This window comes from Ctenopharyngodon idella, chromosome 23 (assembly GCF_019924925.1).
Source record: "Ctenopharyngodon idella isolate HZGC_01 chromosome 23, HZGC01, whole genome shotgun sequence".
Taxonomy (NCBI): domain Eukaryota; kingdom Metazoa; phylum Chordata; class Actinopteri; order Cypriniformes; family Xenocyprididae; genus Ctenopharyngodon; species Ctenopharyngodon idella.
In genome coordinates this window covers 7,563,610-7,580,221 of record NC_067242.1, presented here as the reverse complement: position 1 = coordinate 7,580,221, position 16,612 = coordinate 7,563,610, and the positions used below count along the sequence as shown (strand labels likewise).

Below are 16,612 nucleotides of genomic sequence, written 5' to 3'. Positions count from 1 at the left end.
AGTAAGATCAAGCACACACCCAAACATATCAAGTACATATTATGCACATATTTTTAAAGCTTGTTCATATTTTTCACAGTATTATAGAGCCATTCATCAGTTTATGTTATAAATAGTTTACCCAAATTTAAAAAAAGGCCATTAATGGCACTGAATATATAAATTACAAAACATAAATTGACATGTTTTGATGGCCAAGACAACATGTTAAAATGCAAACAGGATTTTATCACCCAGTGTTGATTGGGATGTTTTTCAAATAATGTTGAATCTCAAAGTTATATATATTTAAATAATTAAACATTTTAAATAAAATATATATATAACAGTTTTAATGTTTTTGTAATTATATACATACATACATATATATATATATATATATATAAAATTAAGTACAAAACATATATATATATAATTGTGTGTGTGTATATATATATATATATATATATATATATATATATATTATAGATGACTTTTATATGTATAAATACAGAAAAATATAAAAAGTTGTTTATATAAAATTAATTACAAAAATGATGTAACATTTATACATAAAAAATATATAAAAATAGATGAATTTTTAATGTTTTTGTGTGTGTATATAATTATATATATGTATATGTCTAATTACAAGAAATTAAAAAAAATATCTATATAAAATTACAAAAATTATATATGTATTTATATATATATATAAAACAGTTTTTAATGTTATTGTTATTATATATATATATATATATATATATATATATATATATATATATATATATAATAAATATGACCATTGATATATATCAACTATTAATTGTAACCAAATATTGACAACAAAAATAACCATAATGCAAACAACACATTGTCATTTTAGTTTGACTTGGGCAATTTACTGTATTAATTTGCATAAATCATTGCATGCAGTTGTGCTCAGCCACTTGGTGCTGCTGAAGCAATGCTGTAAGACCCGTCACCATAGTTTCTACAGGTTTCCATGGCAACTGAGCCACTATATATCTGCCGAGATGGAGGGGAGAACAGCGGAGGAGAGGAGGGGAGCAGAGAGGTGAGCTTTGGAAAGCAAAGGGGAGGGGAAAGCCAATGAGGGGAGCGGAGGGGAGAGTCAGACAGCAGGGAAAAGGAGGGAAAAAAAACACTGGCATGTCTTCAGAGACAATAAATACATGCATGTTAGAAAGAGAGAGAGAGCGGGCTATTTTCAGCCCGTGGTTGTCATGGAAACAGAGGCCTCGCTACTGATGCAGACGTTCAGTGCTCACAGATGCTCGGCACTTGAATCTGATTAACAACAACTGGCGATAACTATCCGATATATATCAAATATAACAAGCCAACATAAACCCTGTGACCTTAACCAGCACAGACCTTTAGAAACCAATGACAGCTGCTCAACTGCAGTCACCCAAACATCTCAGGTTGAATAAAGCATATCAGAGATGCATTTTGCACTGATGTAGACGTAGTCAAAAAGCATCTGTCTCTTGGAAATACGACAGTGGAGAAATACAGTAAAGCGTACAGTCAGTCAGCGAGCGAGCGGCATCGCTGCAGATGATTTCCACGAGTGAAAACACTATATGCTGATGCTCCATCACTGTTTTCAGTCTCTTGATTACCAGCACCCCCTCACTCCTCTCTGAAGGACAGAGGGTTTCCCACATTTCACAGTTGCTATGGAAACACTGCAACGAGAGCAGGGAGTGTATGCAGGAAGTGTGTGGCGTATAGGTGAGGCCGCGGGAAGACTGGGGCGAACGGCAGCGACGTGGATACTGATCCAGTTCTCAGGAATATTCAGTAGCTTTTCTGGTCAAAAGTTTGGAATAATTACGAAGACTCTTCGAATATGATGATTTGATGCTCAAAAAACATTTCTGAAAAACAGTCAAATTTATTATGCATTAAATTGATCAAAGGGACATTAAAGACATTTATAATGTTACAAAAGATTTCTATGCTGTTTTTTTTTAACTTTTTATTCATTATAGAATCCTGAAAACCAAAAAGTTTCACAGTTTCCACAAAAATATGAAGCAGCACAACAGTTTTCAATACTGATAATAATAAGAAATTGAGCAGCAAATCATCATATTAGAATGATTTCTGAAGGATCATGTGACACTGAAGACTGGAGTAATGATGCTGAAAATTCAGCTTTGCATGATAGAAATAAATTGTTACAGAAATTGTTAAAATATATTCAAATAAAAAAAAAAAGGTTATTTTAAAATGTAAAAATATTTCACATTTTTACTGTATTTTCGATCAAATAAATGCAGCGTTGGTGAGCATAAAATAATCATAATTATTTCAAACTTTCTAAATGTCATATTCTAAATTTCTTGGTTTTTTTTTTTTGGTTTTTTTTTATCAATCAGCATTCTGCTGTCAAATATTCTTGTATAATGATGCTACATTACACTTATCAGTAGTTCATATAGATTTATTTAGTAGCCGTGTAATAAGTGGGATCATTTTTGCAGTGTTTTTTGTGATCTTTTATGTTTTATGTAACATACGATGTGTGTGATGTGGTTCCCAACTGGTGGGTCGCAAGGTCAAGGTAACATTTGTTAAATGCAAATAATAAAATGCAACTAACTATAAACATGCATAGTTGGGATAGCAAAATAAGCATAATGCAATGAGGTTAAACATGGTTTGTACACAATGTGTTTTGTGCTGGCCAAAGCATGAAACTGTTGAAATTCAAGAGAAGCCAGACACAATAAAGACATAATAAAGTCAATTTTGTTATTCAGCCTGTGCTTAACAATTTTTCCAATATTATTAGGCCTGTGCATTTCATGGAAATATTAATACATTTCAGATTTTGGTTTTAACCACATTTTTGTATGATACATAATTGTCCTGTGTTGGGTCTTGAATAAAAACCAGTTGAGAACCACTGATTTAATCATCTAGAAAGAAATAATTAAAGAAAGAACTAGTGCTGTAAGCAATCTGACCATGTCTCTAACGTACACCAGACTGCTGTTGAATCAGACCACGCCCTCTCTCCAAAACCCCGCCCTCCAAAGACATGAGTCACATCCAGACAGCATTGCTGATTGGCTAAAAAAAAAAAGAAGCACAAGCCACTCCCCTTTCTTTTGCTGTAGGCAACACTTTCAAAAATGTCTCTGTTTATGGATTGTTTACAGCACCTTTAATCAAAGTTGAGCATAAAGACACACAGTCAGAGATCTAAAGCCAAAATGTCCATGTTTTATTGGTAAAGAGCGTCTGTGTAGCGGATGGCATAGTGCAGAGGCTCACACGCACAGTTAAGCATTTGCCACAACCTTTGACCCGGAACTGATGGCCAATCAACTATAGCTCTCCACAGCCGAACCACACAGCATCAACATAGAGAAGAAACCAAATGAACTAAAAATACTCAGTACAAATAAATAGGTAAACAGATGAAGAACAGAGCTAAATGGAACACAGCCGATATCAGCGGAATTGTATTTTTTTTAAATGCAAAAAAGATTAATTTTAAGTTTTTTTTTTTCTTTTTTCTTGAGGAGTGTGTTGTTCTAAAGACAGAATAAGAGAGAAATATATGAGTGAATCTCACAAAACCTGCTAAGAACTGGTTTCGGGTCAAATTTCACCCCAAAAACTTGTTTAATATTAGTAAAAATAAAACTCATTATTAGTTTTTTGCAATGTGACATTTTCATAACAAAAAAAAAAAAAAATCAATTCTGCAACAATTTCTCAGAAAACAAATCTCAACATTGCTAAAAAGGTTGTAGTAATTTATATTTTTAATTTTTTTAAAAATTTTTATGTATTACATTAATGAGAACACAGAGGAAATTAGGAATTAACAAACAAAATATCCAGATGTTACAGCAGTAATAATTTGAGATAAAATGAGTTTAGAAATGTCACAAAGCAAAAAACAGCGTAATTTTTCTGTAAGCACCATCTAATTTTGCTCATTTGATACTGTGGTGAAATATGACCTGTTTTCATGAGATTCACCCATAAATAGGAGAGAGAAATGCAGATAGTTTCCAAAAAGCTTCATTCTGTTTCAAATCCTGAAGAACGCATGTTCTGCTAATGGTAAGTCAAAAAATAGAGAATATTTACATCTTTAGGTTATATACATGGCATTATATGAACACATGGTCAGTGTGAGAACGTGAGAGACGGAGAGAGAGAAAGACCCACCACATCAAGAGTCTACAGTGATGAAACTGCTTCATAATACAATCTTTCTGTGCTGATTCAGAAACAGCTTCCGTGCCTTGTCTTAAAATACACTGCAACATGGGTCTCAGCCTCAGTGTCTTCATCTCACAGCCAGTCAAATCAGCTTAGAGCAGCTTTCTGAAATGGGGAAAGGTTTATAGATGAATTGTCTCTCAGTAGCCGTAAGGGTAATGTGATTTTGCTGGCCGCAGAGAGGATGCATAGAGGAGAAGAACAACCTGCTACAGGACAACACACACATCTGAACTCTGACACACTGGTCTGGGGCAGGTGAGGGTTTAGCCGTTTTGCATTTCACAAGTTTGTGTGATAAAATAGAGGTATGGAAAGGTTAAAGGTGAGGTTTGCTGGCTGTAACGCCTGTCTGTGACTCTTGACTTGAGCAAAGACACTTTTAGTTGATGTATGTTCGCTATATGCTGGTGTACTCCTAAAAAATCTCCAAAATGATCATATGCATTTAAAATGTACAGACTATGACTTGATGACTCATCTTGCACTCAATTTTATGACCAAAAATGCTTCCTAGAATTAGAATCTTTCTCACCCAGTATGGCTAAAGGTTCAATTGTGAAACTGGCTGTTTATGTTGCGCTTGGAATCTTTCAATAGGCTAAAAAAGTTTAAATCTGATATACAAATGTTGGATCCGTGATAAACGCAAACACGCCGGCCTCAAACTGCACGTGTATGAGATCCTCTTATATCTTTCCGAGCTCAATGTGCACGTTTCAATTTCATCTGGCAGATTTTTGTTTGTTTTTTTTGGTGTCAAGGACACACAGCGAGGCAGAGCCCACACGTTCCTCACATTAACTAACCTTTTACTTATGTGATACTGACGTAATTCTGATCTACCTATGTTCTGCATCAGCCGACGAGGGTCAGGTGCTACAATAAGCTTTTAAGAGCATTTCCTGGCAATGATGTTGTTGCTAAGCAACCCCACTGGATATTCAAACACAATCAGCTTTCATACTGTAGGGAGAAATATGGAAAGCAATAAAAGAAACAGAAAAAAAAATAGAGTTTGTCCTATAATTCCATTATGAAGAATAGCAGGGAGACATTTGAGAGACCGGTGGGTTAATATCGAGGGATATAATGTCCTCAGGTTGCTGAGCTATGTATAGCACTTCAACAAAAATTAAATATGTCGAACTAGATTCAGTGGAGAAAACAATTGCCCAATTTGTCAAATTAAGTCCAGCTTGATTAATAAAAGTTCCCAGCATTTGCAAAAAGGATGAATCAGTTTTAACAACAACAATTTGATAAAAAGATGATGAATTGGAAATTAAAAACCGAATAAAGTTTAATGCAGCAATTACAATAATACACGCATGTGTACTCTACTCCAGTTAATGGCACATTGCACATTGTTATTATACAACTTCAAAGCCATTCAAGAATGAGGAACTTGATCAATAGATCGCTTCATGTAGTCAGCAGTTGTCGTATGGCTCCCACGAAGGACTGGTCAAATCCCTTCAAAGAAAATACTCTCTGAAAGTGAGGCATACAAGTTTCGCCAACTGGATGGCTAACGTTTAATCTGAAGTGGCCCAAGAGCAGTTTTCCCATTCCCTGAACCCTGACGCTTAACCAGCCCCTTGAACCCAAACCCACTGATTTGGTCTATAAACAGTATACTTGAAAATCTTTACATTAGATTACATGTCATATTGCAAAATCTTTCATCAGAAAAATCTGGACATTTTCACAATGTCTTTCATTCTCTCTCTGTTAAAAATCTAAAATTTTCAAGTCGGTGAAATTCTTCTGTGCTGCGTATCCCAGTATATTTCAAAGCTTTAATACAGCTTGTTTTAAAGTCAACGTGAACTCAAAATGGACACTATTTACTTTCCTAACACACATTCCTGGCCTTATTGTGCACGATTCAACTGTGCACGTTATGCCAAGTCAAAAAAAAAAAAAAAAAATCTTCAGAATCTTTTATCAAAATGTAACCTGCTCCGCCTCTGAAACGACTTTCCATCCCTCCTGGCTCCATTCTGGTACACCCACTTTTCACGATCCAATCAATTCCTGATGAATAAAGTCAAGTCCCGCCCTGCATCCATGAAACACTACAGAAGTTAAATGGGTTGCAAATGGCGTTTCATGTCGGCCTTAAGTCCAGATACGTTCTGCGCACATCAAAAACAACCAATGCCAGTGAAATAGCCCTTACACACTGCTGTTACTCTTCATTTCAGCGCTGACAGGCGAAAAGACAAACATATGACACTCAAGATCTCTTCAAACGTAGAAATGCACAGAGAGTTTGCACTATGGCGGCTTGATGGGAGGTACTATGGTACCTTTGCTGAGGACAGCAGCCAAGTACTCTTATTGTTCACATGGAAAGGCTTCTTCTCTCTGCCCTCTCCTCTAGGTATGACGTATGTCACCCTGAAACTGGTGTCTTTTAGAGTTCAGATTTCTGAGCTTATGAACTGATCCTCACTTGTGCTAGATTCAGAATGTCATCATGAAGCAGAGTTCTGGATCACAGCAGTTTAAGTCTTTATTTCTGAATTAGTCTCAGTTAATACTGTCCCTTACACACACACACACATACACACACACACACACACACACACAGGTACACTACCTACCGAGGTGAGTACGATGAATAATGATGTCAACCTCCGGGAAGTGTAAATGTGTGTATGCTTTTATACAGGTCTGTTAGCTGCTGTACATCGGTGTGTGTACTCGGTGTCGCTGGACTGTGGCAAACCAACACTTAAGTAATTACACTACTTTAATATAGACTATATTTTTTATACGCGGACACAACTCAAAAAGAACTGCAAAAAAGACGCTTGCTTTGGCACATGTGTACTCAATAGCGCCATGTCCAGTAAAAGCCTGTCTCTGTTCACTGAACGGAATATTCCATAGAATCTGTCGGAAAGGGATGGAGTTCCATAATGTCAAAGACTTGACAGTCGCACTGGTGTAAAAACCAGTCTACTTCCCTTCCTGCATGTGCACGTGTATGTAAGTAATCAGATCTGGGTCTCCTGAACGCTCTCCTTGGAGCCATTCGATAGCAACAGTGGCTCAGTCTGCACATTGGGAACGTGACTAAGGCCTTTCAGAGTTCCGTGGAAAGTCATCGACATTGGGATGGGAATTGGCAGGGGAGGTGAGGTCGAGCCAGGGTTGGAGGGGTCACCGGAAGTCCCTATTTTCATGGTCGAAGCCTGGTTTTGGGAGGAAGGATTGGGTTTGTTGTTGAGCATTCCAGTGGCCATGTTTAAGCTTAGCACGTTGTTGTTATAGTGGTGCGCTTTGTAGTAGTGGTTCAGGTGATCCGCTTGCCCAACGCTTGGCAGGGTCATGATCTCAGGGTCATGAATCCTTGGACTCTGCCCGCTTCCTCCACCAGATCCTGCTCCGGTGTGGACAGTGCCCCCTCCTGTGATGCCACTAGCTCCTCCCGCAGATCCAATCTCATCTTCCACATTGATGATCTCAATGGCACGTGCCGGGCCGTGGTGTTTGTGCAGTTGGTGCTGCTTGCGAAGCTTGTAGAAGACGACCAGCATCACGGCCGCCATGAAGGTGATGGCCACAAAGCAGCCGATGATAATCTTGGTCGTCTTCATTACGTCCTCAAGACCCGACAGGTTGGCGACGTCCGTGATGGAGACCGTGAACGGGCGATCGGGTGCACGCGTAGCTCGTGGTGACAAGGAGGACAGCATCGAACCAGTGGGACCTGCTGGTGCAGATGCAGCCGTCGGTCCTGGAAAGCTAATAAACGTCTCGTTGACGAACTGCCGAGCTGAATCGTGTCCATCTTGCCCCGTCTCTACAGTTTCGACAGTAACAGTTGTGAAGTAGCTGTATCCATTGCCTGGGTCGGGTGCAGAGACGTTCAACACAGCAGTTGCTGTGGTGTTGCCAGCAGAGTTGGTGACCATACAGGTGTATGGTCCAGTGTCTTGCATGGTCACGTTGGTGAAATTCAAGGTTCCATCATGCAGGACAGAGATCCGGACCTTGTACGCTCCATGTGTCATCAAGGTCCCATTGGGGGTCAACCAATTAACAGAAGTCATGGATGTCCCGGTGCGGCATTTCAGCTCCGCTGCCATTCCCTCTGTCACGTTCAGGTCCGTTGGTGGCTCCACAATCACAGGCGCGTAGCAGGTGAAGTCTCTCTGGTCAAGGTCACCAATGTACCTGCCCTTAGTACCTGGTGGGGCATGGCAACGTGCACAACAAGTGGAGTTATCAGGAACGGTTTCTTTAAGCCACCAGCTCAACCACAGAACGTCACAGTTGCAAACCCAAGGATTGTGGTTCAGATGGACACGCTCTAACTGCTGCAGTGGAGTGAAGAGATCATGGGGCAATGAATGCAGAGAGTTATGGGACAGATTGAGCTCCTCCAGGTTCTTGAGGTCATCAAAGGCATTCCTCTCAATGACAGAGATCCGAGAGTGCATGAGCCACAGTTTGTGTAGAGACACCAGGCCTTGGAACGATCCAGGACGCACCACGCCCAGCTGGTTTCCTGACAGCTCCAGTTCCTCTAGTCGCACGAGAGGCGTCAAGTTGGGTACATCCTTAAGCCCGCACATGCCCAGATTCAGGAAACGAAGGTTCAGCAGCCCTTCGAATGCGGCCTCCGAGATGAAACTGAGTTTGCGCAACTCGCCGAGGTCTAACCGCCGCAGTGACGGCACGCGGTGGAAGGCGTACGCTGGGAGTGTCTCTATGGGGTTGTTCCTTAGCCAGAGTTCACGCAGCTTACTCAGGTACTCAAATGCCTGTGATGGTACCAGTGGGAGTCTGTTGTCAAAAAGCTCCAGAGTGATAAGATTGGGAAGGCCATTGAACGCTCCCACTTCTATCTGACGAATCTGGTTCTTAGACAACTGTAAAATTTCCAGATGATTTAGGTGCTTGAAGGTGTCTGACCTGATCACCTGCAAAATAAGAACAGAGGACAAGAATATAGTTAGTTATAACAGCCGAAATATTGGGAACTGGGTTACTGCATCTTCTGAATCTATGTTGTTAAAGTTTAGCCTGTTCTGCAGAAGTTTGAGTGACAGATCAACGTATGCATTTGTGTTAGTATGCATACCCACGAAAGTGGGATCTTTATTATTTTGTTCTATTTCAGTATGTGCGTATGCGTGACCATCTGTCACTCTGTGACTGGAGATGACTGATTTCCAATGCCTGCCGGTTGTAGCATTGGAAGGTCTAACTAACAGAGCTTGTAAACAAATTCTAACCAAGTATCTTTAGCACTAAGGCTCAGCAAGAAATCCATCAATTTCTCCAAAAATTCATGTGCCTGTGCATGTTATTTGTGTTTCATTTTGAATGGAATCAGCAATATGGCTTTAATTACATTCAGTTCAATGAATATCTTCGATATTTGGGTACTTGCACAATCCCCACTGGTTGATTTTGCTTGATAGATAAGTTTTAGGAGCAGCACATCAATGAAAGTGTTAATGTTCTGCAGTAACTTCTGAGCAACAAGTGTTTTTTGGGACACCTGAAATAAACTGACCCTATCATTGATTCTTATTTGATTAGAATCTTGACCATTTCTCCCTTTTCTAACAATTAAGTGCTGGTGAGGTCCGATATAGCATGGTTGTTTTCATTTCGGCATGCAGATCTCATGGTGAAAACGTACATTTAGGGTATCAAGGAGGTTACCTGTATGGAGTTCTCCTGGAGGTTGAGGTATCGTGTATTGGAGGAGATACTCTGTGGAACTTCATTTAAGCCTTTTCTGGTACAGATCACTCGACTGGCTTGATTGGAACAGCTACAAGGAGCAGGACAGGCAGGACTGGCTTCAGCCAATCTAGGTCCAAGGAGGTGTGGCCACAACAACAGTTGGACCAACCAGATAAGGGGGGAGGGGCTGAAAAGGCCTGTTACGATAGCAGCCTGCATGGCAACTGAATCATGTCCTGCCCCTTTCCTAAAAAAAAAAAAAAAGGCAAAAAGTGAGCACCAAAAACCCTCAAAACTTCTTAAACGTTCATTTGATGAAAAATAATAAAAAATAATAAATATGGAAGTGTATTTCGAATAACAACATCCACAAAACAAGAAGGAGAATTAACTTTTTTTACGATTAACTTGTGGAATCAGGTATCTTGTGGCATCAAAGTGTAATCCACACAGTTGTCAACAGCACTGGATGCTGCTACGGGAGTCTTTTGCTTGCCATCACAATCATCACAGTCAGCACTGGCCTTGCTTACTGGAAGAAAAAACACGGGACGGGGAACGAGAGAGAGGACAAGGTCAAAAACTGCATATATGTACAGCTTATCGTATTTCATATAGCTAAGGGTGTGAGGGTCAGTACATCAGCAAATAAAAACTGTGACCTGTGCAACTAAATGCTTTGACCTCTAGACCAGCCAAAGCAGAATTGTAATTTCAATTATTTTCCAATTATTCTTTCAATATTTTTAAATATTGAGCTGCCACAACTGTAGCCAATAACACAAAGTCTTTCTTTTTCAACCTTCCAGACTTGGATGGTGTGGCCTTGACTGAAAAATTTTGAGGTTTAAAATTTAATTTGACTGGTCGAACGCAACAGGTTGTCCGGTCAGAACGATGTCTAGCTCTAAAATTATATTTGCAAATTAGTATTCTTTTTTAAATGTGCATAGACGTGTGGTTCTGTAAACATAAATAGAATAAAGAGAAACAAGTACAATAATACAATATTCACATGATTACTTATGTAAATGAAAACACAGACATCACTGTACAAAGAAATGTGTGTGTGCATACGAGCTCTACAACTGAAGAGGTAAACAACTCATGTCTGAACACTGATGTTTACAATGAATAAATAGAGAATAATGCTGATATTAAATGACCCATGACGAATGTTGGATGACAGTAATGCAATAGCAGCGTGTTTGTATATGTCTGTATAGACAGCTTTACAACTAAACATTTAGGCAGCAGAATGGTGAAAAAACACTGAAAATATGCAAGAATGTCTGCTTATATTTAAACAAATTCTTCTCACTTTTTTATTCAATTCTAAAAAAAAGTTCAAAAACAGTATTAATTTAGCTTTAAGATGTAAGATGGAGTGTTGAAAGTCATTGACACCAGCAAGTTTACATGATATTTGAAATTACTGACAGACAATTTTTGAAACACCAGTAAAAGCTTTTAAATGCAAAGCAAAATTGGGTTAATATGGGCAACAAAAATAATCACTTTAAACTGTGACATTTACCCAATAAAACACAACATTTTAAGGTGCTTACATGAACTTACACATTTATTAGAGACATAATCAGTGTAAGATCATGCATTTATTAAAAACTATCAAAAATCATCCAGTACAAACCCAAGGCACAAGAAAAACATGTTTGCGTGAGATTTGAAATGATCAAGTTTTTATCCAATTTGACATCAGACATGCGCAGAACACATGCGCACATTGAGTAAGCGCCAAAGCACCGGTGAGGGTATTTACATGTAGAGCAAAATTAGAAACTAATGGCAATCGGGGGTGTTTCGAAAGTCTGATAACTGATAACAGAACATGTTTGTGAATTTTTAAATAAAAAAAAAGAGTAAGATTGTGCATATAAACACACTCATTGTCTTACATCAGGAATAACACTTTAAATTCATCCAAAGACTCTTACAAAATGCGAAATACAATATAACATTTTGTTCTAATATGCCTCTAACATCTTTGTCCATCACACGCAGGCGCATCTCTTCTGTGCGTGCGTGCGTGTGTGTGTGTGTGTGTGTGTGTGTGTCACAGGTGCGGTGGTGCAGCTTCACTGTAACCATGACAACGCTAAATTGATTTGCAGATGCTGGATGTCGGAATCCGGTTGGGTGGCGGCGCTCTGTTTGCACTACGGCTTCGTTAAAACCAGCCACAGGCCAAAAAACGAGTCGAATACATAAATTAAACATCTATTTCATAAGCCATTATATTGATCATTAATTAACCTTCATAAGACATCAGATGCAGTGATCTGCATCATGACAGAGACTGCAGTGGGTCTGATGCTCTTATGTGAGAGAAAATCGGTGCATCTGAATGCGTTAGTGACTGCGGCGTCTTAACGGAGACCGCCGTACGCGCGTGAAATACACAAGTGAGGCCCCGACACACACGCGCGCGCGCCCGCGCGCTCCCTCGCTCGCTCGAAGACGCGCAACAAAATGGCACACGGGTGTCTGTGTAATTCACGGATAATGAGAAAGAAAAATGCAAATCAAGCCAAGCCATCATTTACATCGCCAACGGCGAAATCATCACAACTCCAATGGTCACATTCAGTCCTATAAATAAATATTTAAATAAATAAACTGAATAGCTAAATAAATAAATAAATTTAAAAAACGAATGCTGAATGAAAGATCTTACCGTTCTCCTCTCATACATCCATCACATCCTCCGGATCCTCGTCTAAAGAATCATGGTAACCATGAGGAAACCTATTAAATCAAATCAGTTCCCGTCAATCCCACAGCATGAATCATACCCAAACCTACAGATCAGTTATTCGAGATCATTCATCTGATCAAATGCATGTTGTACCTTTTCCTTTCTCCTCGCGCCGACTCGACGAATCTTCTTCTAATGATTTTCCCCCCGTTGATTCGGTGTCTCTCACAGATCCGGAGCGCGCCAGTGCGCGCGGACACGGTGAATAACGGTGAATATATAGTTAACAGATCATACCACCGCTGAAGAAAAAAAAACGACGCAATCGCTCGCTGTAAAGTGTAAAAATCGAATGTAATTTGATTATCCGGGGTATGAGGCGTACAAACCTACTGGCGCATTTTTGTAAGTGTATGCAGGCAGCTCGTGCGCGTCGTGGCCGTACAGAGGGACGGATGCTGCACCCAGCGCAACATCTTACGTAAAGTCCGTAGCGACGGTCCTGAATACAGCGACCAACTGAAGAACGGACCACTGAGACATGCACAAAACACACCTGCTGTAGCCTGTTTCCATACATCCATGCATGCACACATCATTCTATGCATTCATGCATCCATCCACTGTTTAATATGCAGGGACGAATGTGTAGGATGAATGTCAGGTCATTTCAGCTCTGAGATTGTAATTATATACATCTACTGCTTAAAATAGATATTTAAAATGGCAAAGCTGTTTTGTCTAAAGCTGTGGTTCTGAGCTGCCTTTGCTTCAGTTCAAATACATAAAATCTCTCTTGCAAAAGGAAATAAAACATTGAAATGTGTTAGTATTACCTTGAACTGCATAAGCCCAAAAATATGCAAAATTAGTAACATGATAGGAAAACTGACAATATTGTTTTTTGGATTTTGTTGGTTTATGCTCACAGCTAGTGAACTTCTATTTAATGTCATCTGGGTCATATTGTCTTGTTCCTTGAGTAGTTTTGTTGATGCTTTCTGAGGATGAAGGTGTCACAAATCTTGACATCAAACGTGACTCGCTTCTACCAAATGACAGATAAATCTTCACCAATATAGAGTTGGATTGGATACACGACAAGTGTTTTCTCTTCTTATGCACGTTTACTGGTTTATATTTACTGATTATATAGGGGTGAGTTTAGGTTGATTGCATAAATGTAAAGTACAAAAAAAAATAAAAAAAATGCTGGGTTAAAAACAACCCAAGTTGGGTTGAAAATAGACAAACCCAGCGACAGGGTTGTTTTAACCCAGCGGTTGGGTTAAATGTTTGCCCAGCGTGCTGGGCAGTTTTATTTAACTCAACTATTGTTTAAAAATGACTATATGTCTGGCTTAAAATGAACCGAAAATATGTTGGAAATTAAAAATCAGATACATAATTACTAGAGGCAACAATAATGTTCAAAAGGTGAACATTTATTAATAAGCAATTTAACATAAATGTAATGTTTATAATAAACATTAATAAATGTTCATTTCCAACATATTTTGGCTTCATTTTAAGCAAGCAATACAGTCATTTTTAAACAATAGTTGAGTTAAATAAAACTACCCAGCAGGTTGGGCAAACATTTAACCCAATCGCTGGGCTAAAACAACCCAATTGCTGGGGTTGTCCATATTCAACCTAACTAGGGTTGTTTTTAACCCAGCATATTTTAGTGTAAAATGTAACATAACCATAGTGTCGCGGACATGAATGTAAAAACAGTTCTAACTACGAAAGTAAACAGGGGGTATGCTTTTCCCCCGTCATCTCATTGGCAAAAAGCATACCCCCTATTTACTTTCGTAGTTAGAATCGTTTTTACATTCATGTCCGCGACACTATCAGAACATTACATTTCACTTTACATTTATGCATTTGGCAGATGCTTTTATCCAAAGCCACTTACATTGCATTTTGAGGGATTTTTCACACATTCCCTGGGAGTCGAACCCATGACGCTACTGTTTGTTAGAACAGCCATGCAATCTATTAATGGGGTGCCAAGTGTGACCTGGCTATTTAATGGACAAAATTAGTTTCATGATTGTTGGCGAAATAAATATCACATTCACAGAATTAATATTTTGTTCACAAAATGGCTTTTGTCTTTCTTGTGAATTATAGTTTTGGCATGAAAATTCAAATTAATTTTGTCCACAAAATCAATCAGGTCACACTCGGCACCTCGATCCACCATTTGAAAAGCTCTTATCTGAATGATGTTTGTATTGTAACTTGAGGTATATATATATATATATATATATAAACTAAATGTATATTTGGTATATTTGTTAACTGTCACCATTGTTGAGGGTTGATATCTGTGTATGTAACAGATAACTCACACTAAATGTTTTCCAGAGATGACAATCATGAAGCAATAAGACATTTAAGTTCTTCCACATTGTAAAAAATTATTTCCATGATTTGTTATCACAGCATTTTTTCTTTTCTCAAATCAACTTAGATAATTAACGTGGTTCAGATAATATAATATTTTGAGTTTCTGTTGATTAAACCAATCGCCTTCATTGTATTAAAGGATTAGTCCACTTTCAAATAAAAATTTTCTGATAATTTACTCACCCCCATGTCATCCAAGATGTCCATATCCTTCTATCTTCAGTCGAAAAGAAATTGAAGGTTTTTGATGAAAACATTCCAGGATTTTTCTCCTTATAGTGGACTTCAATTGGCCCCAAACGGCTGAAGGTCAAAATTAGAGTTTTTAGTGCAGCTTCAAAGGGCTTTAAATGATACCAGACGAGGAATAAGGGTCTTATCGGTCATTTTCTAAAAACAAATAAAAAATTATATATGTTTTAACCATAGACGCTCATCTTGAACTAGCTCTCTTCTTCTTCTTCTCTATTAGAATTCCGGCAGTGTAGATGCTGCTGGAATTCTAATAGAGAAGAAGAAGAAGAGAGCTAGTTCAAGACGAGCGTCTATGGTTAAAACGTATATAATTTTTTATTTGTTTTTAGAAAATGGCCGATTGTTTTGCTAGATAAGACCCTTATTCCTCGTCTGGGATTGTGTAGAGCCATTTGAAGCTGCACTGAAACTGTAATTTTGACCTTCAACTGTTTGGGGTCTATTAAAGTATACTATATGGAGAAAAATCCTGGAATGTTTTCATCAAAAACCTTAATTTCTTTTCGACTGAAGAAAGAAGGACATGGACATCTTGGATGACATGGGGGTGAGTGAATTATCAGGACATTTTTATTTGAAAGTGGACTAATCCTTTAACTCCAATTTTTAATTTTAATGAACTCAATTTTAATGTTTTTGAAGTTAAACCAACATTTTTTTTTACAGCGTAGTTTCAGCTTCATGGTTTGGTCCATGAAGATCCTGCCTGTGGACAGTCATAAAAACATTTTTTTTTTTTTTGTCCTATATATTTATATAGGACATGTATATACAAAATGTATTTCTAAACATGCCACATTAAACACTTGCACTCTTTAAAATAAATATTCCAAAAGCAGGTTTTCGAAGTGATGCCATAGAAGATGTTCCCCAAAGAACCTTTCAGTGAATCTCTTCATAAAAGAAAAATTTTTCCTAGTATAATGAACATTATAATAATCTGAAGAACTTCTTTTCACTATAAAGAACATTTTGTGCAATCTTTGTGGAACCATCGATGGCAATAATGAACCTTTATTTTTAAGAGCACAATATATGTTCAACTTATTTTTAAAATATAACCAGGAAAGCAGTTCTCGCCATTTTTGTGTGCAAAATGCATCAGATGAATTCACAGGCGGGCCCAAAACATACACTCTGATAAATGCAGGGTTAAAAACAACCCAAGTTGGGTTGAAAATGGACAAACCCAGCGGTTGCGTTAAATGTTTGTCCAACCTGCTGGGTAGTTTTATTTAACTCAACTATTGT

The 16,612-nt window shown here is 38.3% G+C and overlaps 1 protein-coding gene across 3 annotated transcripts; it reads right to left on the bottom strand.

The window, feature by feature from the left end:
* Positions 1 to 5,532: 5,532 nt before the first annotated feature.
* lrrc4bb (leucine rich repeat containing 4Bb) lies at positions 5,533 to 13,244 on the bottom strand. Of its 3 annotated transcripts, none has more exons than XM_051882160.1 (5): positions 12,839 to 13,244; positions 12,665 to 12,735; positions 10,378 to 10,501; positions 9,946 to 10,216; positions 5,533 to 9,194 (listed from the first exon to the last, which is right to left on the bottom strand). In XM_051882160.1, the coding sequence occupies exons 4-5, from the start codon at positions 10,186 to 10,188 to the stop codon at positions 7,263 to 7,265; spliced, it is 2,175 nt and encodes a 724-aa protein (XP_051738120.1). In that variant the 5' UTR covers positions 10,189 to 10,216; positions 10,378 to 10,501; positions 12,665 to 12,735; positions 12,839 to 13,244; the 3' UTR covers positions 5,533 to 7,262. The 3 variants fall into 3 exon arrangements, with proteins under 3 accessions (XP_051738120.1, XP_051738119.1, XP_051738118.1); XM_051882159.1 differs by having other exon boundaries at positions 10,362 to 10,501; positions 12,839 to 13,243; XM_051882158.1 differs by having other exon boundaries at positions 10,371 to 10,501; positions 12,839 to 13,242.
* Positions 13,245 to 16,612: the final 3,368 nt, after the last annotated feature.